Source organism: Clupea harengus, chromosome 1 (assembly GCF_900700415.2).
Source record: "Clupea harengus chromosome 1, Ch_v2.0.2, whole genome shotgun sequence".
Classification (NCBI taxonomy): domain Eukaryota; kingdom Metazoa; phylum Chordata; class Actinopteri; order Clupeiformes; family Clupeidae; genus Clupea; species Clupea harengus.
Genome location: NC_045152.1, coordinates 22,345,350 through 22,363,082, shown reverse-complemented (window position 1 = coordinate 22,363,082; position 17,733 = coordinate 22,345,350). Strand labels below are relative to the sequence as shown.

General features: G+C 43.4%; 2 protein-coding genes across 4 annotated transcripts; both read right to left on the bottom strand.

The window, feature by feature from the left end:
* Positions 1-1,622: 1,622 nt before the first annotated feature.
* Positions 1,623-6,261, bottom strand: mfsd6l (major facilitator superfamily domain containing 6-like). The gene is made up of 2 exons (XM_012825586.2): positions 4,918-6,261; positions 1,623-4,540 (listed from the first exon to the last, which is right to left on the bottom strand). The coding sequence occupies exon 2, from the start codon at positions 4,494-4,496 to the stop codon at positions 2,682-2,684; it is 1,815 nt and encodes a 604-aa protein (XP_012681040.1). The 5' UTR covers positions 4,497-4,540; positions 4,918-6,261; the 3' UTR covers positions 1,623-2,681.
* An 861-nt stretch (positions 6,262-7,122) lies between these two features.
* On the bottom strand, positions 7,123-17,547 carry pik3r6b (phosphoinositide-3-kinase, regulatory subunit 6b). 3 transcript variants are annotated; one of them, XM_031571552.2, is made up of 20 exons: positions 17,210-17,547; positions 15,841-15,922; positions 15,126-15,230; positions 14,946-15,037; positions 14,337-14,405; positions 13,625-13,757; positions 13,154-13,223; positions 12,711-12,894; positions 11,892-12,036; positions 11,571-11,657; positions 11,097-11,487; positions 9,730-9,829; positions 9,498-9,617; positions 9,198-9,311; positions 8,898-9,000; positions 8,719-8,786; positions 8,508-8,598; positions 7,863-7,915; positions 7,533-7,639; positions 7,123-7,419 (listed from the first exon to the last, which is right to left on the bottom strand). In XM_031571552.2, the coding sequence occupies exons 2-20, from the start codon at positions 15,920-15,922 to the stop codon at positions 7,260-7,262; spliced, it is 2,274 nt and encodes a 757-aa protein (XP_031427412.1). In that variant the 5' UTR covers positions 17,210-17,547; the 3' UTR covers positions 7,123-7,259. The 3 variants fall into 3 exon arrangements, with proteins under 3 accessions (XP_031427412.1, XP_031427425.1, XP_031427419.1); XM_031571565.2 differs by having other exon boundaries at positions 9,198-9,308; XM_031571559.2 differs by having other exon boundaries at positions 15,841-17,547.
* Between the last annotated feature and the right edge of the window lie 186 nt (positions 17,548-17,733).

Here is a 17,733-nt window from a genome sequence, read left to right as displayed (position 1 = left end):
TATGACTTGCACATAGTCATAGCATAACTGTTTGACTGTCGGAGTTTCTGACAAAAGGCACCCTGTACACCTGCTTTATTCTCAAGGTGTTCCGCCTTAGAACACAGTCCACTGTGGCTAGGCTCACTGTATTGATGTTTAGGAATTAGTCTTGGTCATCAATGGTTGCACTTTGTATTTGTTTACGCAATTTTACAGATACAGTACAATGGAAAATACAAGAATACTATGCTCCTGATAAGGCATTCAAACTAGTGTTTTCCTGTCATAGTAGTGTTTCTTACCTATTCCCTCTTCTGAATGTCCAGAGAATGGATGCAACTGAGAAGCGGCTTATATTTGGTTGAACCCTCTGGCCAGCCTCCTGCATGGTCAAACCATGGTTGACCACAGGGTTGACCACAGGGTTGACCACAGTGGCCCGAATCTCATCAGAGATAATGGCTCTCCTTCTTGCTCTTTCTCTTCATCCTCTTCCTCCTCCTCTTCCTCTCACTCCTCTGCCTTTCTGATCACCTCTCACTTCAATGTTGCCATCAATTGTTCTCCAAACCAGGAGCTAACCTGTGGCCATCATATTGCTAAAGCTTTGATTTCAAATTGCACAACAGCCTTGGAAATGGAAGTTTTGCCAATTGAATAGCAGTGTGTTCTGTCTGAACACAAGGAGGTTTTGGCATTGATGAAGTGTGCAAAGTAGAGAGGATGGTGTTTAGTGTTTTGAAGAAAGTGTGGTTAACAATTGAAAGTTGTGTCTAAAGCAGATAATTGTGTGTTGTGAGTTGAAGAAAGTGCGGTTAACAATTGAAATCTGTGTCTAAAGCACATAATTGTGCTTATAGTTTAGCATAATTGGTTCAGGGAGTTGGCACATGAGTTACAGGTTGTGGTCATTGTGCCATAAGTTCCAGTTTTTGAATGTAATCAATCGAGAAAAACTGTAATTGGGCATCATTTACCACTGCCTTTTACCATCATTGTCCACTAGGGGGCCTAACACCACATGTTCAAGGAAACTGTTACCGTATGAACTTAGACTACAACATTATTAAAGCAAATGGAACCCTTAGACTGGAAATCAATAATAATCAGAACATCTCCCTGTGTATTGCACACAGAATAGTCTGGTTTTCTTATTCATTTGAACATTTCTAGTCGATCGTTTCATTTCTTGATTGCTGCTGAAAACCCCAGCAACTTGAGGAAAAAAATGAGCGAAGTTTGAGTTGTGAATTTTCTAAACATTGCTGTTGAGACAGGACATAATAAATCTATAGAGCATTAGATAGCTCTGCTTGGAACCCAGTGTTCCTGAGGACGAGCAAACAGTGTATTTCCTGAATGTACTGCTGCTGATATCTTTCTGCTTTGCAACGACACGGGACAAAGTCTGATAATAAAAAGGCGAAAGTGGGTTGTTGGGGAAATTGTATGTGATGTGTTGATCTGGTCATCAAGCAAAACTGGTCTGTTTTTTTTTTTTTGTCCAGCATCATATTGTCTATGGAGAGCTCCTTAAACATGAAAAACTGGTTTAACTTCCTGCCAACTCAAACATGTTTGTAGAAACTTCCTTGTATCTTTAATTTCAAGAGCACCTGTAGGTTGCATTAGAGTCTTTCTTTTTATTATTTAAAACTTTTATTAAAGAAAAGTGCTTTCACAAATGAACCAGACCTCAAGTTAAGACAAACACAGCACTTGAAAAACATAATTGAACAATGAAGCAAAAAAATCGAAATGATGAACACAACCTGTTTTATCGTCATCTTCTGCAGACACCTTACAGACCAACATAGCACATTTCCCATTCATAGGTATAGTGAAATGAGTTCATACATTTGACCAACTTTAACCTTTAATAACTCTAACCAACTAACTCAAACAGGCACTGCAGCAGGTAGTAAAGGCAGCACAGAGAATCACAGGGGCAGACTTCCCCTCTATGACCATATGCTTATAGGCCTGCAGTGTCACAGGGACAGACTTCCCCTCTATGACCATATTCTTATGGGCCTGCAGTGTCACAGGGACAGACTTCCCCTCTATGACCATATGCTTATGGGCCTGCAGTGTCATTAGGGATCCAACTCACCCAACCCACACTCTCCTCAGCTGAAGCATAGGTACAAAACCATCCAGACTTGAAACAGTATGTACCCCCAAGTGTGTTTAATAAATGTCCCCCTCTCCCTCTCCCACTCCCACGTGTACCCCACCACACACATGGCATGGACAAACTGCACTTTATGCAAATATGCACATCAGCCACTAAGCATCAGTCACTTTGCATATATCCTAAATAAGTAAATATACATTTTATGTTTATTTTATGTGTGTGTTTACTGCTATGTGTGTGTGTCCATGTGATTATATTGTGTTTTCATACCTTTTTTTATACTGTGATTTTATGTTAGTTATTATTCGTTTTAAGTGTGTCTGCAGCGTCCGGAGATGGAATGAGCTAAGAGTTTCATTGTGTAGCCACTGCACATATAACAAAGAAAGAACTTGGACTTGACGTTGGATTTGGTCTCACAGATACAGTAGTTGCAGCAACCTCTATTGGTTGAAAATAATTTCTTCTCAGTACTTCCAATATAATGGCAAAATTAAGCAAAACAATAGCTGAAACCTTTAATAAGTATAATGTTCTGAGAACAGCTGGTGCATTCCAGTCATCACCTGTATTTATTTCTGTGGCTGTTACTGTTGTTGCCATTCTCTTCCTCTATGGCTTTGTCCAGCCAGTCTCTTTCCTGGTCTGTCTCGCTGTCGCTCTCCTGACTGGCGTCCGCTGCGAGGAGCCGGGAGTAGTTGATCCTCCGCTGCCTGGGGATCTTCCACTGGAGGAGGCCGAGGACGAGGCACCAGAGGGCGAGCGAGGCAGCCAGGCCCTGAAAGAGCACAGCCACACCGAACCTCTGCACCACCATCCCCCCTGCGAAGCTGCCCAGCCCGGCGCCCAGATCCAGCGCCAGGGCCTGGTAGATCCGCTGTATGGCTCTTTCTGTGCCTGGCGTCGCGACATCCTTGCACTGTGCCTCCAGCGACCACCAGAAGGCGCTCACGCTGAGGAAGTCCAGAGCCTGGGCGGGGAGCACGGACCATGGGCCCCAGAGGAAGGAGTAGTAGAGGCACTGAAGCGCGCGGCTCGCGGTGCCCATGAGCAGGAGTCGACCGTGGGGCCCCAGCAGCCGTGAAACCAGTCCAGTCCGGAGCAGCGGGGGAAACACCACCTGGAAGAGCAGCGCCATGCCCAGCGCCACACCGATGTGCATCTCACTACTCCCGTGATCCTGCATCTGCCACGGCAGGAAGTCCTCGACGGCTGCACCGGCAACGCCCACCAGGCAGGCCGTGATGGCACACAGAAGGGCGCGGGGGTCCTCCTTGACAACCCGGAGCGCTTTGACTCCATTATTTGTCCTTCTTCCTCGCTGCCGCACCTGTTTGCGGTTGAGGTAGAGGGGAAGGAATATGGCTTCAGGGATCGTCACAAGCATCAGTAGTGCGTACCCAAAGAAATGCACAGCACTCCTTGGAACACTAGCCCCCCCAAACAGAAAGCAGCCCAGGTTAGAGACCAGGAGCCCAGCTCCAAACACACCGCAGGCCCCACCCAGCAGTCTCCACATCCACACCCGACCATGGTGCTCAGTGGCATCCACAAAGTCCAGGTACTCGTAGAGTCCATCATCTGCTGTCCACTCCAGAGGGGTAGCCACAAGCTCCCATAGTCCCATCACAATTAGCACCAGGAAGAAGAGCTGGTGCTGTGCATCCATCCCTTTAAGGCTGCCCAGGAACTCAAAATGGGCCTCCTCCTCCACCTCGTCCTGCGTCTGAGACCTGGCTGCTCTCCTGTGTGGTGCAACATACCCGTTTGAATTATTGACGTCCATGATCCCCCTGCTGTACTTCTCTCTTCTCACCACATTAACAGACACACTTGGACTGGTGTTCCCACTTTCACTGCTGCCCTGGGCAATGGTGGTGATGGCATTTCCTACATGATCCATGCCAGTCAGATGCTGAGCTGACATAGTGAGCCTTTCTTTGGAAAGAACACCAGCAGTGACGATCCCTGGGGACACTGGTCTGTGGTCCACTGGGAGACTGTTGGAAAGGTCTGCGGTGGGTCTGGGGACGAGGGGAGCGGTGGAGTTACAGACACTGACCCCGGTGACCTCCCCTGTGGGCGGAAGGAGCAGGAAAGCCAAGCCTAGTCCAGCAGAACAGACCAGCGAGCCTATGATGACCGCCCGCCGCTTGTCATGGTGCCTGGCCAGCAGGCTGGAGAGGGGGTGCCATATCAGGGAGATAAGGTGCCGGGTGCCCATGACAATGCCAACCATGTAGGCACTGAGACCCAAGTGCCTGAGGTACAGGGTGAGGAAAGGCACCAGGCAGCCTCTACCACAGGAATACAGGAAGTGTAATGCCCCTGCCACGACCATGGCAACCTCGATATCCCATTGTTTGCTTAGCTTCATGCTTGCTCTTCCTTCTCTGCCTTCATAAAGATAACCCCTAGATTCTAAAAATGCAAAAATAGTGTTGCTGGTTTAAGAAACCTGCATTCAATCAAACAAATGCTTACCCTTAGCTGTGGTAGATAAATAAAGCATGAAGTAACAGTGTCACATAAATAATAATGTGTATAAATATATGTTTATGGGTTCACGAAGTTAAAGAAATGATACTTGAATGACTATGATTCAGTTCGGTTAAATTAGGTTGGTGGCAATAAACATTAGACAACAGTAGGCAAAATCAAACTCATGATTAGAAACCTTACGGAGAGGAGAGAGCCTCTAAGTAACGAACGATAATGCACCTGTTACATTTCACGCAATCCCGAGTTGTACACGTCATGCTGGACGAACGAAGTTCTTCATATAAAAAAAGACTTACCGTGCTTTCCAAGCTTAATTGATATCGTCAGAAAGATGGCTGTCACCTTTATCCTGTTAAACCAACTTTATTTAACTTGACAAAAACATAACAATGGAGTGAATAGTTCTGCTTAGGCGCAGAGGTTGTCAAGTATCACAGCTGGTTTCGAGTGCCATATCAACAGTAGCGCCGACTCTGTGCGGAGTGGATAACTGCACCTCCGGCCATAATCACTCTGAATCTGGTAAACTAGGGAAAATATCTCCGGGTAAAAAATGACTTTTCTAATGGTTGCATATATTTCTGTTCAAAGCCGCCAAACTGCTGTGGCACTGGAGTGCAAAACTCAAAGACAAAAAGAAAACGCGAAAACAAAAGTATTCCAAGTACGCGGTTTAGTGATATACCTGGGTAAGAACCTATGACTTGGCTAGGAGAATGAAGCCATATAGCTCTTCTAATATTTAGAACAATCAGACACATAAACTTGAGCTACCAATCATTTCTCCCATTTCATAAGCAGTTCAGGCAACGTTGAAACCTGATAAACGTCTCAGAGCTTTCAGTTCTATGATGACAGTTAATCCATTGTTATTGAGACAAGCCCAACCACATTTTCTCTCATTGAAGCGCCATCTTCTGTCAGTAGAGCGGTCATGCACCAGTACGTAGGGTTGGCAGAATTCTTATATCTGTTGTAACCTGCAGCCTACTACAACACAGACCAGTATAGGATATTTTATCCAGATATAGAATTCAAATATTTAGGATGTTGCCACACACACACACACACACACACACACACACAACTTTGGATGGTTGGGAAGTTCTCAACTTAATTTAAAAAAGAAAATATACACAAATCACTGGATTTAATCTACAGTCAATGAGTTCTGAATACTTTGCAATTCAGTTGCCCATAGTGTAAAATAAGTGCCAATTGATTCGATTTTGACAAGACACACACAACACTGAGAGCTGGTGGAAAATACAGACACAGACTAACACAAACCAGGCAATGTGAGATTCACGTCATGTGGAAGTCATGGAAGAGGTAGTTAGTCTGCTCTTTTGACAGTAGTCTGTGAGACCGTGAATGCAAACACCAACCATGTAAAACAAGGCGACAACAAATAAGTTCTATACATGGAGCCATGCATAGACCTGTTTCAGTTGAGTCTGTCAGGACAGGTTATACTCTACAATTGCAAGTTACATTTGCATCAGCAAATTATATCAAATTGCAAATAAAAGAAGCCCATCAGTCTTACAGTATTTGTGTAGGTCTAGCATATTGTGTGTGTGTGTGTGTTGTGTGTTTGTTTGTGTGTGTGTGTGACAGAGATAATTTCGAAACACTGTTAATGACTTAAGAATATCTTAATCAAGTGCCTTGTATTAATAATGACCTTGTATGAATCATGTGCTTATGTAAGCAGGAACATGGCTTTTATGTGTTTCTGTGTGTGTGTGTAACTTAGATTATTAGGTACCACTTAGTCTGCATATGTATAAGAGCATGTTTGGACCAGAGGTGATAAGAAGGGTCGAACTGACATCTTTACAATACAATAAGCATAGTAAGATATCCACCACGTGGTTCTCCCCGCTGAGAAATAGTTTTTGCGTCAGAGAACGCTAACTTCTATCTATATAAACCTTGTGTGAGGTGTTTAATATGGCTTCTCTCTCATCTGCTGCAGACTTGGAGTAAGCCCGGGCTCCCTCTCTCTGTGCTCTCCGACCTGCTGGGACATGGGTGAGCCCAACAAGCTTGTTGTTGTTGTTTAATAAATATACTTATATGCAACTCCTGAGTCCTGAGGTAACTTGAGTGAATTTTCACCTAACAGTGTTTGTGTTGTGTGTGTGTGTGTGTGTGTGTGTGTGTGTGTGTGTGTGTGTGTGTGTGTGTGTGTGTGTGTGTGCGTGTGTGTGTGTGTGTGTCGTGTGGTTTGATTAAACCGCTTCTCTACAAATAACAAGTGAAACCCTTTGTGGGTTTTAAACAGAGAGAAAGCAGATGGTTGGTGGACACACAGCAGTGTCTGCCAGTAAGCATCCTCTTCAACTGGTCTCCCTCCTGTGTGAACTGAGAAAGGAACCAACAGGTGCAAGCAAGCCGATCCAGTGCATCAGTCTGGGATTAGAAGTCTTGGTTGGGAAGTGTTTCTTTTTTTTTCATGTGCATTCAAAATCCATCTGAGCAGACGGTCAGTCCCCTGAGAAGGTGTTGATAGGAAGAGTCAGCGAATGACCCCTGAGAAGGTGTTGATAGGAAGAGTCAGTGAATGACCCCTGAGAAGGTGTTGATAGGAAGAGTCAGCAAATGACCCCTGAGAAGGTGTTGATAGGAAGAGTCAGTGAATGACCCCTGAGAAGGTGTTGATAGGAAGAGTCAGCGTTCTGCTCATGTACTTGCTGAGTGCTGACTCCTCCTCCTCCTCCTCCAGGGTGTGCTTCGACTTTGCACTCTTCTGAAGACAATATCCAGGATCCAGACAGGGAGTGATTTCAATACTAAACGGTAAAGAATTCACAGCATCAGGCATCAAATGAATCACAATGAATGACTGCTTCACATCTAGTTATATCTCATTGTCTGGTTTCACGGCTCTGACGTCACATCTCACCTTTGAACGTCACTGAAGGTTCTGCGGGAGTCCTTGTCCAAGCACACAGTGAGGGGCCGTTTCTCCAGCGACTGGATCTTAATGTTATTTGTTCTTATGGCAGAAACCTGGGAATTGAAATTTCAGCTGTGACTAGTTGGCTAACAAGGCTGGAATCCACATACAACGGTTTGTGAGAGTACTATTGCCAAATCTTTAAGTCTGTCAAAGAGGCAGAACTGATCTAAGACAGGTTTTTGGCATTTACTGCTCTCAGGTTATCGCTGGCCACTTCATAGCTTTGTCTTACTGGCTGGCCATTCATTGAATAAATCAACACAGTGGATTTACCATGCAGGGTCTTGGGAAGAGGTCATTGAAGGTCACAGAGAGGCTGTTGAGATCTGACAAACAGAGAGAAACATGAAAAAGATATACATGGGGATCTGTTTCACAATGGCCATGCTCTTAGTGATAGAACATGCATACATTGCTGTTCTACTCTGTCAAAGGTAATGTTTCGCTTTGATGATTTCATCCGGTCAAGGATATTAAATTACAGGTGTTTTTACAGCGTATTGTTTTTGAGAACTGATAGCTTCCAGTTCCAGTTCCTCTCATGCTGCTGCAGAGCAGTTAAACTTGACAATTGAATTCAAGATCCTATTTGTATCAGCACTCACGTTCATGGGAGAAGCAGTGAGGTCACGCTTACTGTAGACGTTAACTGCCACACAGATTTTCACTTCCTTTATTTACTCAACTGATCGTGTGTGACAAACACTGACAATGTATGGAACTTCTACAATTAGTTTCCAAATAAAGATGAGGTAGGTGACGCAGACCAAAACATTGTTGAAATTAGACAGAATCACTGCCACTGTCACATTGTCTGTTTCAGTTCACTAGGGAATTAGTTTACATAGTTGTCTCTAAGGAAGTACTGTGATGTGGGTATTTCCCACCACATAGTGCTGTAGAGTGATGATCACCAACCTTTGGTGCCACTGGAGGGCGCTGCCCCGATTACAACACTACATGTCCTCAGAGTGATTCCTGTGTCCACCTCTCGCTTGCTCAAAGAGGCCTACAAAACATCTCTATTAACAGTGGATGGCAAATGTACACATACAGCAACTTTATAGTGTGATATGAACACGACGCCTTCGAAAACAGAAGTCCAGTTAGTGTTAGTGAGCAGACTCACTTTGGTGTAGTTGACAGCAACGACAGCCCCTCTAAATAGCTGTGTGGCCCTCTTATGTCGCAATGAACCTTTAGAGACACAAGTGAGAAAAATAAATGATCAAATGAACTAATCATCTTATGGTGTGATTTACAGTACATTTTCAGAGTATATTTTCACGTTTACTGGAATGGCAGTACCCTTCAGAGAAGCTTTGAGTGATTTAAACTCTGGGAAGTCCATCTGGACGTGGGACACAAAGACATCCTCCACAGGGCTCGCATTCAGCTTGGAGAAGGTGATCTGCAGACATAGACACATTAATACACATCAAATATAGGTTATATAAAATCAATCAAATACAGTATATCTATATCTTTGGTTTCATTGATAGGTGTGCTACTGACAAATCATAAATCATATATAATGCCTGTCCAGAATATTATCCATGAGGATACATGTTTTTATAGAACGGCAGTGGTGCTGATAAGGACTCTGACCTTTATGGAGTATATAGGGAGGTGAACGGGCTGGAATGCAGTGCGGATGTAGTATGAGATGATGTCGGCCAGGAATGGGCTTGGCTCTGAAGCTCCTTTAGTGCTGCTGGACTGCTGGACCAACACAGATTAAAGATGCATTTGGCAGAATGTGACACAACATTGACAAAGAATATGTTATCTCCAAGAATTAGTCATGATCATGAGTTGTATTGTGGATACCAGTGGGCTATAAAATGTGTATAGTGAAACTAATCTTGAGAGATGTTCTGGAGAAGATGTGATGTGAGTGATTATTACCATGTTTGCCAGCTTCAACATCATTGCCCCCAAACTGTTGATGTTGCAGTCGTACCATGGATCAACACTGCCCAGAAATCTTGCTAGGGTCAACTTATTATCCTGTGCTGTGGTCGAATCCTGAAAGAACCATTGATAGTGGGTGTTAACCATTAAGAAATGACACTTTTCACAATTCCATGAGACTATGAGATTAAACTGATTGCTACTCAAAATACTGGTTTGCATTTACCTCCTCTGACGAGACGAGCACGGGGTCATTACTCACAGGAATGTAATACATCTCTAGGTTAAGCCTTTTGGTCAGGAGAAGATGTCTGGCCTCCCTTTTCCTGTACAAGAAAGCAACAGCGCTGTACATTTCTAAAGGTTTTCAGTGCCTCAGTAAACACAGAGTAGTCCAACAGCAATGGTAGAAATGGCTAAATCCTGCAACAAAAGAAAAAGAATCACAAACATGTACTGCCATGGAATCTGCCAGTAAACAGGAAAGTCCCAGGGCAAGACCAAAAAGGGTTTAAATAGGGGAGATTACTACCAGCACAGTGTCCAGCTAAATGTTTGCCTCAGTGTTATAATACAGGCTATGCTTTTTAAACATGAAGTCATTTAAATGCATCTACAGCAGCAGGTGGTCTTGGGTTTTTAGTGGCCCCTGACCTCAAGCTAGTAAGCAGTCCCTCCATCTTGCAATTTCACAAATTCATGGACATTTTTACAGATTTCCTGCAATTGCAGTTGTGGGTTACTATTTTCTCTTAATGCAGTCATGGAATTTCTAAATTTTTGTGATTGAAAAAAAAACAAAACTAAAAATCACTGCAATTTTAAAGAATTAAGTCAGCAAATCCAGTCCCAACAAACTCCCGCAAGATCCTGGTGGGGTTACAGTTTTGAATAATTCCTTAACACACACTACATTGCACACTGCACATTGCACATACACTTTTGCACTCCTGCCCTGCTTTTTGTATTGTAGTACTTATTGTGTTTGTGTAGTACTTATTGTGTTTGTATGTTTTATGTTCACTGTATGCACCTTTACACCAGAACAAATTCCAGGTAGGTGTAAACCTACTTGGCAATAAATACTATTCTGATCTGATTCTGATTCTTACACCGAACTGAACCAACTCAAAATCACTGCAATTTTTTTTTTAAGAATTCCCGCAGCACATTCATTCACTTTTGGCTGCAACAATTGCAAACAAACCCCGGTGAGACCCCGGTGGGACTGAATGAGACACATTCTTTCATAAATGCCCACAAATGGAGAGTGGAACTGAATGTCTGGGGAGGTATTTTAGCGATGGCCCTGCTGTTTGGTTCTTATTCCAAACAAACTGACACTAGACACCAGGCACCATAGTCCAGGACAAGAGATAGTCCAGAATGGTCTAAAAAAAAGTTATAGTTATAGACTATACATATTTCATTACTTTGACAACATGTTAGCTGGATACATCAATTAAACTTTTTTTAAGCAAATTCAATTTTTGTTTCACCCATTTCATTTATATGATTAATATTATCATTCATTCAGGTACAAAGTGGTGTCAAATACAATTCATATAACTAGCTTTCAAGACCGTCTCATACCGTATCGACAGATACGTCTTAGCCAGCCTGCCGAGCGCCCGGTCATCCCCCATGATCAGCACACGCCCCGTGTGGTTTCGCTCCTCGTGGGGGAAAGGGTCGCTCCGGCTGGTCGCCCTCACCGACTCCCTGACCAGTGCCATGCGGTCGGACAGCTTCATCCTGCGGACGCAGTTCCAGCGGATGAACTGTGAAGAGTGCCTCTGCTCGCTCTGGGCATCGGAGGCGCCCTCAGGCTCCAAGCTGAGAGTGGAGAGCTCAGCTGCAGGCAGGTCCCCCTCGATGCCGCTGTCATTGGACATGATGGAGCCCCTCCTCTCCTCCATCTCATCATCATCGAAGCTGCGCTCGCACGGGCTGATCATCAGCGCAAAGTTTACCAGCTCATTCCCTGTTGAGGAGATTTAAGTTCAGTGGAATGGTGTGTGTGTGTGTGGGTGTGTGTGTGTGTGTGTGTGTGTGTGTGAGACTTACATATCTGCTCCTCTTGTTTCCAGCTGTTGAAACTGATCTCAGGGCAGGGCAGGGGTACTCCACACATCTCTCCAGAAGCTGACGGGTCTGGATAAAAGCATAGCATAATAAAAGCACACACATGAACAAAGAGCTCAACTTTGACACTGGATATGTATAGTCAGAATTTGGATGGTCTATCTGGAACATTACAAACTCCACTCCATCAGCCTTTCATTCAAACTCATTTTGCCTGAGATGGAATAACTGAAAGAGAATGACCCCCTCCCTCCATACGTACTCCATACATTGACTCCACTGGTGTGTTCACCTTGAGCCCACCTTGTTTAGCAGCGTTCATGATGTCCGTGTAGGTCTGCTGCAGCCGGGTCCGCTGGTGGCCAGGGTCACACGATACAGCCTCCACACTCTCCTCCACAGCCGTCACCACTTCCTGGAAGTGTTTTCTCAATCGTACTCCGCAACCCTGTCACATACAAGGGGGAAGTGTGCACACACACACACACACACACACACACACACACACACACACACACACACACACACACACACACACACACACACACACACACACACACACACACACACACACACACACACACACACACCAGCAAACAGAAGTGGTGACAGTTCATGTGGGGTTCATTTGTACTGGCTGACTGCACAGGTGCTTGTCAAGCTTGAAAGATCTGGAATCCAGATGAATTATTTTGGATGACTAATTTGGGATTTTGGGAGCACAGTTGAATGGTCTTCTACAGGTGACGTGAATGATCTCAGCTCCATATAAATGTTCTCTAAGATACCTCCTAAACAGTAATGAAATACAGAGACATCATGTTAACTATCCCTCCCCCTAACACAGAAATATGTTCAGACAGACAACAAAGAACACAAAACCGGATCTGTTTACAGACCCTTTCAACAATGCATGCAGAAATACCACATCAAAACATGTTTGGACAATTTAGTTTGACAGGATCACTTATGATTCTCTCTATGTGTCATTCTCTCCTCCTTTTACAGACACACTCTCTCTCTCTCTCTCACACACACACACACACACACACACACACACACACACACACACACACACACACACACACACACACACACACACACACACACACACACACACACCTCCAGGGCCTGTGCAAGTCTGGGGCCATGGCAGTGCCTTCCCAGTGTGGCCTGAAGGCAGTGCAGCACAGCTCGTTGCATGTGACCCTCCACGCCACAGTTTGGGCTGGTGAATTCCACGTCTGCCCTGACGGCTGACACTAGGGATTCTGGGAAAACAGCAGGATCCGCAAACACAAACACCCTGTTGGGTAAGAGGGATGTCGTGAAAAAGAGATTGAGAGATGGATGTGTCACATGTGTGACTGAAGAGACAAACAGGCAGAGGCACACCCCGGCTCTTCACTTCCTCATTGCAAAACAACGGTCATCTGGGCCACACAGTCATTCAAGGCAGGGGAACCAGCAACTGCAAAACTAGCACATTACTGCCATAGATAGGAAATATCCACATGTTTAACTGAAAGAGGGAGTTGTGGGTGGACTGAAGTCTAGACACTCACTTCTCCTGGAGGGTGTAGCTGTTGTTCTTCAAACTCTGCTCAGTGATTAGTCGCCTCTGGTAAAGGAGGCCTTTAAAGGGAGAAAGAGCCCAAAATGAATGACGTACCCTGAATTTGTGGGAGTGAGATGTACAGCTATGTTTGTTACATACACCCACATGAAAAAGGGCGTCACATACACCCACATCTTAACAGAAGAACTAGTTTCACTGATTCTGAGAACATGACTCTCCTGCTTAGTGATGCCTCAACAAGTGTTGAGGCAGCCCAGTTTGATCAAAATCTCATCTCACAGTGGATGGGGTTCAAGTACCTATTAGTAGGTTAGCAGCAGTAGTAGCGAAGAACTAAGCCAGTGTTAGGACAGCGAATAATTATGCTGTGTTCATGTTAAGCATAGACAGACAAATCTGTCATTTAGCCCGTTAGAGAAAATATCATCAAAGTTGAAGCTTTTCCTATTCGCCACACCTGGTGTGCCCATCTCCATCTTCATAATCTGGGCATAGGCCAGGCTCACGGTGCAGTAAGGTTCTGGTAGTGTGATCAGCTTTTTGATGGAGATATACATTCTCTCATAGAGGTCCTCTGGGATGTGGACGGACTGTTAACACAGAAATCAAGAAGTCAATGTCCTCCTCACCATCACACCAGTACATTTTTTTTTATTATTTCAACACAAAACAGCCAGTGGTCAATTTTGCAATGGTGCAAAAATGTTCTATGGAGTTAGAATAGTTTCGGAATTCACAAAAAAATGCAATTCACAAATGTATTTCCTGTCTCACATATAAATGTAAATATATTATATATAAACCCATTCACGTTCGCTGTTATAGACTGCATCTATATCTATAGACTAACAAACGTGTGAATGCTGTGATCTTTATTTGTGAATTTTGAAACTTTTCTAACTCCATAGAAATCTGGCTAACTGGATCGTCAGAGTGTAACTATTAAATTACATTATAGTCCAAATATTAAGACACACCAACAGAGAACTATTACAGACGACCGCTAGGAAAATAAATGTTCCGAGCTTAGCCAAAACAGACAAGCAAGAACACTTAGTTTGAAACATTATACAGAGAAAAGCACCATGTCCCTGCCTCTCACCCAAACAAAATATAAAATGTCAGTGAGAGTTATTGTCTTCAAAAAGTGAGAAAGAAAGATGTGTGACCTGCAGAACAACATAGGCCGACATGTGGAGGAGAGGAATAATACGACTCTTGTAGTCCACTCTCTCGACCTGCACAGACAGAACACCTTGGTGAGTACCATCCTCACGCGTATTTTCACATTTTACACATAAACAGATCTCACTTGGCCCTGTGTGGGACATGTCTACTCTGAAAAGCATGAGCCATAACATGGGATAAGCCATTCATAACTGGGCATGTAATGCAAAGATGTTTAAGACAAGTGTTCAGACGTTTAGTGGTGATGAGATTACGAGATCAGAGTTTGTAGAAGACACCTTTCACACTACACACTGTACTGGACTGGGCTGTCAAAAGGTCACACACTACATTGAATTGTATCACCTGTACCTCTTGTTTTTACCAACAAAAAACTTTCCAATCCCAAAACAACCATAACAGGTCGGCAGTATGACCAACAACATCTTTAAAGGTGTAAAGATTGATGACGACATTCTGTCTGATCTCATATCACATGAAAGTCATCACACCATGTTAAGACATTTAAGACTTCTGATAAGGTTATGCGTTGTTCATGATAAACGCAAGTTTATTTCTCTTTTCATAAAAGCATAGCCAATAGTACTGACCCTCTCCAGTTCCTTCACCAGAACTCTCAACAGGGAGACACAATGTGACGGGTTATTCTCAATCCTCTTGTGCAACGTCCATCTTAGCATTCCTGGATGGGAGAAGAAACACAAGAACTGCATCACTCAGTGAACAGACACGACTACCTGGTCAGAGACACTGGCAATGTATGGTCTCACCCCTGTTGCATGTGGAGGCAGCTTGACTGGGACAGTCGAGTTCCTTGAGGATGGCCTGGATGCTGCGGTACAAGTTACATTCAATAGCTGAGGACATGCTTCCTCCTGAAGAGACAAAGATCTCTGATTGACTGGAAAAAGAAACGCACACAGGTGCAATCTGTTCTCTGACGTAGAGCCTTTACTTTGTGGCTGTTTCCATTAAGCATTTTTCTAAAGACAATGACATGGGTGAACAAAGAGAAGTACACAACAGGATTTACCGAAACACCTACAAGCATTAAGTGCTGTTCGGTTCCACATTTAGGCCTGCATGTAACAGCTTCCCCAATCCAAAGGGACTACACTGGACCAAAATGGGAGTATACATTTAATCAGAGGTTGTACTGTGTTACACATTTCTCATTACTGCTTGCAATATACTATCAAACAAAAGGACCTATGAAAACAAGAGGAAATGTTTATTTAAAACAAAGTAAAGGCCTAGGGCCTGCTTTCAAACAGACCACACCATTCTACTCCAAATCATTCAGCATTCTTTACAAAGATATAGAGATATACTGTCCTTCCCTCCAGAACCTTCTGGTCTTACACCAAGTCATATGTCCTAGTTCAGAGCACCATGCAACTTTCAATGATCTATCAATGATCTCTCCATGACTGTCAGGGTAAGAAAATGTGTAAGCGCAGTGCTACTTACAAAATGGCAGCCTACCTGAGTTCTGCACGACAACCCATAGAATGCAGGGGTTAACTGTGAGTTTCTGTATCACATACCGACTGCAAGTCTGTCTCATCTGCAAAGACACGCGACATGGTGAGTACAAATATCACACTACACACAAACACCTAACCTCACAGGATGAAAGTTGCTGAGCTGAGAAAGCCAGCACATGTCACGTGATTTATCTGAAGCTGTGCTGTTTACTTGAGTGTGAACAATGAAGATGGAGATCTGATAGTTACTCCTACCATTGCCATGACCCCCACATGGGTACGTGCAGCACACTGAATCAGATTTGATATCATGGTCATATCATATCAACTATAGTCATCCCAAATTCAACGTATCCAGTGTGTGAGAGAAAAAGACACTGAATTCAGTATCTGCAGGAAGATTCAGAATGATCAGATAATCTAGTTAGTCAGTAAGGTAGGGTTTTGTAAAGGGTGATAATTTCATTGTCATATCTCGCTGGATAAATTGAGAAGTTGGAGAGAATAGTTCAGCTCATCGAAATTCAACTGTCTGTTACCATAGAGGAAAGTCTTCCCCATTTATAAGTGTGTACTTAACATAAAGGAAACCCTCAAACTCATCACTTCACTTTCTGTGGTCATTCTGAACTTATAATGGACTTTTGGGGTTGAAATGAAACCTTGTGGTATATTTTATTTAGTACATGCAATTTAACAAATTTTACTAATTGTAGGCCTACATACTGTAGATCTCACCAATGGTATGAATATAGTCTCTTTATAATCAATGTACAAGTGACACACCAGGCGCCAATTAAGGTAACCAAATTAAATTCCCCTGCATGTACAGTACAGACATATGACTAGACGTCTACTATAAACAATCAGTGAATAACAAATTCATTACAAATACTTACACCACTATTTAACAGCTTTTTAAAAAAAAAGCTGTGGGCAATCAAGGCCTTCAAAGCTAAGAACATTAAAGGTAAAGAAACACGATGTAGATGTTAATTGCCCAACCCTAAACCATTTTCACAACAATGTTGAAATATTTATGGGATTTAAAACTTTGAAAAGTCAACTTAAAAGTAACGCTTAACCTGTCACCCTAGTCAACAAAATGGTTTATGTGTTACTTCTGCTTTGCGTGTCAAGCAGATGGCACCCAACTTAAGATGACTTTCGATTACATATTAATTGTGACAGCAATAAATAATCTGACGGCAACGTGGCGCATTCAACATACAACAGTTTCATTTCTGTATTTGAAAAATATTGCTTACACCTCATGCTATAAAATGTAGGCTGAGTTGTTTGTCAAGGCGATAGGGCAATTTGAGTTCTGAATTCCTTAATTCTGAACGGGATAAATGATTACTTACAGAAGTGCTGCCTTCAGGTTGCGCTCACTCAGTAGATGTCCAAAGCCCATTCAGCAACTGCCAATATCGCACTACCACATAAATCCTCTTTAGGTATTCCTCGTCTACAATGGCGTCAGACAAATTGAGGAAGTAGCCTACATAATGGAATGACTGAGGATTGTTTCAGACTTTTATTCATAGGACAGAAATTAAATAATAAATCGGCTTCATATATATATTGTTTACCTTAAGCAACTCATAAGGCTAGGTAAACTTGTAACTGTGCTGAGCAGAGGAAACCGTTACCACCGCATGACAGTTCTGATAGTTAGAGATGCTCAAACGAGGCACACACAGGATGGCTAAAAATATGCGTGCTACAGTTCTCTCACTTCTCTCGCATTGGCCAGAAGTGTGATTAGCTTCGCACCAGAACGCGGTGCGCTGTCTGAAAGTTGCAAATGTGTTGAAGGAGAGCGACAGAATTCGGTGCCGTAATGGTCCTTGATCAGAAGTCAGACAAGTTATTAACTTGAGTGAGA